The sequence below is a fragment of the Syngnathus scovelli genome, chromosome 2 (genome assembly GCF_024217435.2).
Source record: "Syngnathus scovelli strain Florida chromosome 2, RoL_Ssco_1.2, whole genome shotgun sequence".
Classification (NCBI taxonomy): Eukaryota; Metazoa; Chordata; class Actinopteri; order Syngnathiformes; family Syngnathidae; genus Syngnathus; species Syngnathus scovelli.
In genome coordinates this window covers 11,323,805-11,330,348 of record NC_090848.1, presented here as the reverse complement: position 1 = coordinate 11,330,348, position 6,544 = coordinate 11,323,805, and the positions used below count along the sequence as shown (strand labels likewise).

Genomic DNA, 6,544 nt, shown 5'->3' with positions numbered 1-6,544 from the left:
TTTTAAGTACTTACTGAAATCGTTTTAAAATATTTTTTATTCAGAAAATGCAAAAAGATGGTTTGAAAATAAAAACAAACTCCACGCCACTAGGCGGCGTTAACTCATATTATATCATGGTTGTCAACCGCCACTAAAGCCAGAAGAAAAACTACGATGCGCATGCGCACCAGTGTGTGTTCGGCGAAAATAAATGAGGAAATGCGAAGGCGTAGGATTCGTCTATCTACATTTTTTTAAGATGCTACACCTCTTTGTAGTTTTAAATTATTTTAACAACTCTTGCGATTTAGTCTTTAACTCGTTTTTAAGCTAGCCACTCAGCTGTCGCTTTCTCTTGTCATCAACTTCTTTTGTCTGGAGGCCCAAATGTTCACTGACTGTACCTCGGATAAAATGTCACTACGTTTTTGATATCTTTCTCCTTTAGTTCATTAATGGAATATGACATGGCTTATTTATTTCCACCTCCGACATTTTTAAACCAAAATAATTATTAACCTCGGACATGACTCATGGCGTCCTCCAAAGCCGATACCGGAGTAAGCAATGAGACCAATTGCTCGAAAGAAAATAATAGTAGCAGTTCCTTGGATGAAGCATCAGACAACCACTCTAGGTACTGCCTTGACGACCTGGTGAGCATCGCCACAGTAGGTAAGTTGCCATTACATCATAAAGGGACACATGAAAAAAAAAAAAAATGTCAGGACTAGAATTCACCCCCCCGCCCCACCCCAAATAATCTGTTTTTATTTAAAGTTTGTTTTATTTTGAGTGGAACACCCACTTTGGTTGCGTGGCTTTTTTCGTTTCCCCAAATTCAGCCTGTCCACGTCATTGACGGAAGGAGGCAAGCATGATGATGTTTCCTGGCCTGGTTTGTCACGTACTGTTGTTACCTAGTGTCTGAAACGGTGATTAATTAAAAATTTACATTCCTACGCTTGTCCACTTTAGCCTGTGAAAATATAAAATTGATCTGCACAATATTTGAGATTTATTGGCATTTAAATTAACCATGAACGTGCAATGACTCAGTTAACTCAAAGCCTATCTGAACTCAATTGTATTTGCGTCAAGGAAAACAATGATTTTGAATGTTCAAATAGTTTCTGGTCGCTGCCCTGAGTCCTACCAAGACATGTGTCATGGCCATTGTTAGAGATTTGCTCACTCCAACTTATTTTGCAAGAACCAAACAGAAGACAAGCAAGTTCTTTTAGACACCTGCAGATGGAGAGTCCATTCGTCGCTGTCTGAACAGCGATTATCGAATGAAGTCTGAAAGGTCTCCTTCCTGCAAGGGCATATTTATTAGGAGGAACAGAGTGGGGGTATGAGTGGGCTGAATAGAAAGCCCTTGTCCTCTAGTCTAAACATCTCAGGGGATGTTTTACGATCTTGTGATAAGGAGGACAAGGTAAGGTATTTATTACCTGTTGCATTCCAACATAATCCTATGATAAAGATAACCTGGAAAACCCTAACATCTATATTACTCTTTTCCAAATTGCAAAATATAAAATTAGGCCTTTGAGAGATGGTAATCCGCCAATGAGCTCTGTTTGATGCTTGCTTCCTTTCTCCCTTGTGTCCCTTTTGCTTAGGCACAGGAACTTTTGGGCGAGTATTCCTAGTTAGGGACAAGAAGAGCAGGACCTTCTATGCTCTGAAACAGATGAGGATCCCTGATGTGATCCGCCTGAAGCAAGAGCAGCACGTACACAACGAGAAGGCGGTTCTGAAAGAGGTCAACCATCCCTTCCTCGTTCGACTGTGAGTTTGTTCTTCACTTTCCTACAAGATTTCATCGGGGGAGTAACTTTCCAAAACATCAGAAGATATGCTCTTATATTTGTTACTTAAGATGTACTGCGATACCTCACCAAAAATGAAACTGTACTACTGTATTTACAACATTCCAGGTTGGGAAACCCCAATATCGTGAAGAATTTAACATTGTACAGTATGTTTATCCAGCTATTTCTGATAACATGGTCATTTGACATTTATAGCAGTCAAATGAGTTAAACACTTTAATATTCAACCAAACCATATAATTTAGTTCTGCAAATTTCTGCTCGCTTAAAGCTCAAATAATGCAAAACGCTATGGAAAGTTAGCATCAATGTTATGGTCAACCTTCAAACCATTGCTACCTTCTTACAAAGCGTTCATCATCCATTTAAAAATCCTTTGAGCTTGCCAGAATTTGAAAAAGCTGAACAATTTCCAGAGGATGCTTTAGCCAATAAACAGTAAACATTTACCTTCCCCAGCATACAATTAATATTTCCATCAAGCAGCAATGCCCTACTCTACTTAAAGATTCAAAAATGAGTACTATTCGCTTCTTCAGCTCTCCTTTTTGTAGCAATAAGTCTTTTCTAACTGTTTGCTTTCTTAACTTCAGTATCATGATGATAATTAGCTCTTTTATCCTTTGTATTAATAACAAATAAAACCTTGTGACATCATTTGTTATTCAATACAGGAGAACATTTATCAAACAAGTCATTGTTGACATAACTACATAAATGCTTGTGCACACACATAGAAAATTGACGCCGCTCCTCTGATAATGGAACAAAACAAATACAATGTTATGGCTTCAAATTAACCAAAGTAATTGTCAGGCGACTCAATAAAGATTAGGAAATGTCATATTGACTGTACACTAGACAACATTTTCTTTTCTTTGTCAGGTTTTGGACGCACCATGATGACTGCTTCCTTTATATGCTGATGGACTACGTGCCCGGCGGCGAGTTATTCAGCTATCTTCGTAGCCGAGGCCGATTCAGTAACGCCACCGGTCTGTTCTACGCCTCTGAGATTGTCTGTGCGATCGAGTACCTCCACTCCAAAGACATAGTTTACCGGGACCTGAAACCTGAGAACATCCTGCTGGACAGGGAAGGCCACATCCGCTTGACTGACTTTGGCTTTGCGAAGAAGCTTTCTGACAGGTAAAGTCACTATCCATGTTGTCCATTTGTTCAGATTTCTTAAGAGTTGCACTTCCAAGTTTATTTCCTCCACACGCCCAAAAAAATGTTTGGTTTCATTTCATTCTGTTAAATAAAGAGGGAGCAAGTTGTATGATACAGACATAGTGAAGAGTTTCACAAGTGACTCTGTAAGCCGCAAAGGGTAAATCTAAAACATGGTTAACAGAATGTTGTAGAAGCCTGGCATCATTTTTGTCTTTCTCTTTCGGAGTAGAACCTGGACTCTTTGTGGCACCCCTGAGTATCTTGCTCCAGAAGTTATCCAGAGCAAAGGTCATTGCCGTGCAGTGGACTGGTGGGCTCTTGGCATTCTCATCTTTGAAATGTTGGCTGGGTGCGTACTGTTATAGACACACTACCCATTTCGAAGTGACAGCCACTGATTGTCAGCAGAAGCCAGAAATGGCCAGAAGCTGAAGAAAACAAAGTATGTACCTAGCCTAACGTAGAAACAGAACCATTATGTTGGAATACCATGTCTCAAAAGAAATATGATTGTGTTTGCATGCTGCAAAATGTCTAGAACCATTACACACAGTTTAACATCAATTCACATTCTCAGCCATTGTGCTGGGTGAGGTCAGCATGTGTACTGCGCAATATCCTCCCCCCCTTTAAATTTTCCTGAAAGTTGACTTCTAATGTGTATTTCTTCATGTATGACTACTTTTAAACAAGAGTGGTGTGCCGTGAGCTGGTGTGCCACTGTGCTCAGCGAGTCGCCAAGTCTATGGTCACCAAGGCAATGATAAAATGATTCACATTATTAGAGTCACCTTCAAATCTTGTGTGCTCGCAACCAAATAATTGAAGTTCTTATTTCTTCTCTCCAGGCATCCACCCTTTTTCGATGACAATCCATTTGGAATCTACCAGAAGATCCTGGCGGGGAAACTGGATTTCCCACGGCATCTGGATTTCTACGTCAAGTAAGCTTTCATACATAGGAGAAAAGCAGATCTTTTGCAAAGAATTTCCCCTTGTACAAAATTCGAACATTTATTTTGTGGATTGTACTACTTGTATGTGTTCCTCACGTTGAAAATCACTATTGCATACAGTCAAATACATTTCTGGAGTACCTGATGACATGCTTGACTATACTTTTAGTGTGAAGTCAAAATAATATATATATAAGATTTCATTGCCATGTCAAAAATTCTAATACATAATTATTTCTGTGAACTTTATTGTATTTTATTCTGTGCGTGGTTTGCCACTAGGGGGTGCCTTGGTGCAGCAATCTGGGTGAAAATTTTACAGACTGATTATTTTCCACAGAGACCTCATCAAGAAATTTCTGGTAATTGACCGAGCCAGACGGCTGGGCAACATGAAGGTCAGTTTTTCTCTTCTTTTTTTGAACAACTATAAACTAATACCATGTATAAAACTTCATATTTGCTATATTGGAGTTTTTGGGTTACACTGTCATTGTAGAAACAGTTCCTTGTCAATACAAGTTTATTTTTCTGAAAGCTTTAGAACTATTATGTAAAATTATACAAATAAGATAAAGCTGGTTACTTTTATCAGCGTGACGGCTGTTATTGTGTTTTTGTTGTTCAATTTAACGAGTGATTAAAACTTGAATTTCTTATTTCTCTCAAAATCTATTTAAATGGATGTCTTATGACTATGTGCATATTTCCAAAATTCGTCACATCTTTTTTTTTTTTTTTTAAATGAGTTTGTTGGTAATTTCATATTAAATGCACGCCTCCTATCTTTTGCTTCAGAACGGAGCAGATGATGTGAAAAAGCACCGTTGGTTCAAGGCCATAGATTGGGAGACAGTTCCACTGAGAAAACTGAAAGTAAGTCATTTTGGAACGTTTAAATAGTTGTTCAAAGAACCATATTGAGTCGTTTGAATTTAAAGATGCAAGAGAAGTGGGAACATTGTCTTTTGATATAGACATACATATGTTTAAGGAGCACAGTGGCATGAAAGCTGAAATTTAGTAGAAAATGTAGGGGTGCACACTGTAAATTGACTTGTGAAAATGTTCACTTTTCCACTCATTTTAATGTAAAAGAATGATTTTACAGTCTAAGAAAAATCATCAGTTTAAACAATAATAAATAATTGATTAGTTGTCAAATTTAAAAAATTAGGTTAATTAATTTGAAAGAACTGCAGCTTGTAACTGGAACATTTATGGCTAACTCCACAGCCTCCAATAGTTCCCAAAGTTTCCCATGAGGGCGACACTACAAACTTTGAAGTTTACCCCAATGACGAATGGAAAAAAGACCCATCTGTTCCACCAAGAGACTTGGAGATCTTCAAAAACTTCTGACAAGTCAGATAGAATGTTTGTTTTATTCATGGAACAAGTACTTCACTAAGAACAAATGTTCAGGAAATACAGTGGACCCCCATATGTTCACGGGTTGGCATATGCAAATTGACAGATTCCGATTTTTCTGGTGCTTAATCTATGTTCGGTTGCATGGCAAAAATATTTTCATGGTAAAATACTTTCTACACTATGTATGCCATTTAGTGCATTGTAGTATCCGTTACTAGCTGTCCACTCAACCAAATGACCAAATCCGCTTATCCAATCACAAATCAAACTGTAACCATGTTAGAAATGTGATTCACAGTCCAAAAAGGAAGGGAGGATCAATTTGACGGTGACGTCTGTTGATGCTGCTTTGGGTCATGAGCATTTTGCCTGATTAAATCAAAACCAGTGTACTCTGTTAGAACAGCTCAGAGGAACATCACTAAGCCTGCTTGTGACCGATTTGCTGTGCAGTCAAATGTTCATTATTTTACACTGCACTGTACCACTACAGTAATTCTTTATCATAATCATCAGAATTTTTCATGTGCATGTACTCCAAAGACTGTACTTTACATAGCTTACCAGTTTTCTATTTTCAAGGGAACAGCAATGTTGGGCCATGGATGTCTCTGGGATCATAGTTATGCTTTAAACTCGGAATCTAGGTCATTAGAATCACTTCAAGAGCCGCATCAGTTTCTTGTGGGAATTGGTCATTTGCGGTTGGGCTTGGTCCCTATCCCCCCGCGAATATTTGGGGTCTGCTGTATTCATATTACTCAAAGTTGGCTCATTTCAGCTCTTTGTCTCCCTTTAAATCCTAACCATCATACCACAAACAGGGTTTTTATACTCTGGTCAACTGTCCGATTTTTGTTGTCAATTTTTATTATTATTATGAATCTTTCTGAGCCTAAACATGCAAGAAAAAACAAGACTGTTAATTTCTACTTTTTAAAACGTTTGTATTTCATTGCAACGGCCTATTACTGTCTGACCTCTGAACCCTGTGACTTTTTGGCCAGAAGCAAGTATTACAGGGAAAATACTACTTTTTTGTTTACAAAAGGCAGCAAAAAGGTGCCTTATGTTTTTGCTACTTAATAATTTCACTTGAAATGTGTCCTCAACTTCTTGTTGTGACGTGACTCAACATAAAATAATTAAAATACTAGTTGTTTTAAGGTGGTCATGGTTCTCCTTTCTCCAGTATTGCTTTTTTGTTACTGTGGC

The 6,544-nt window shown here is 38.1% G+C and overlaps 1 protein-coding gene across 1 annotated transcript; it reads left to right on the top strand.

Annotated features, from left to right (window-relative positions):
* The first annotated feature begins 150 nt into the window (after positions 1-150).
* prkx (protein kinase X-linked) lies at positions 151-6,499 on the top strand. The gene is made up of 8 exons (XM_049755705.2): positions 151-657; positions 1,611-1,779; positions 2,709-2,972; positions 3,229-3,348; positions 3,848-3,943; positions 4,296-4,353; positions 4,754-4,831; positions 5,192-6,499. The coding sequence occupies exons 1-8, from the start codon at positions 516-518 to the stop codon at positions 5,315-5,317; spliced, it is 1,053 nt and encodes a 350-aa protein (XP_049611662.1). The 5' UTR covers positions 151-515; the 3' UTR covers positions 5,318-6,499.
* The last annotated feature ends 45 nt before the right edge of the window (positions 6,500-6,544 follow it).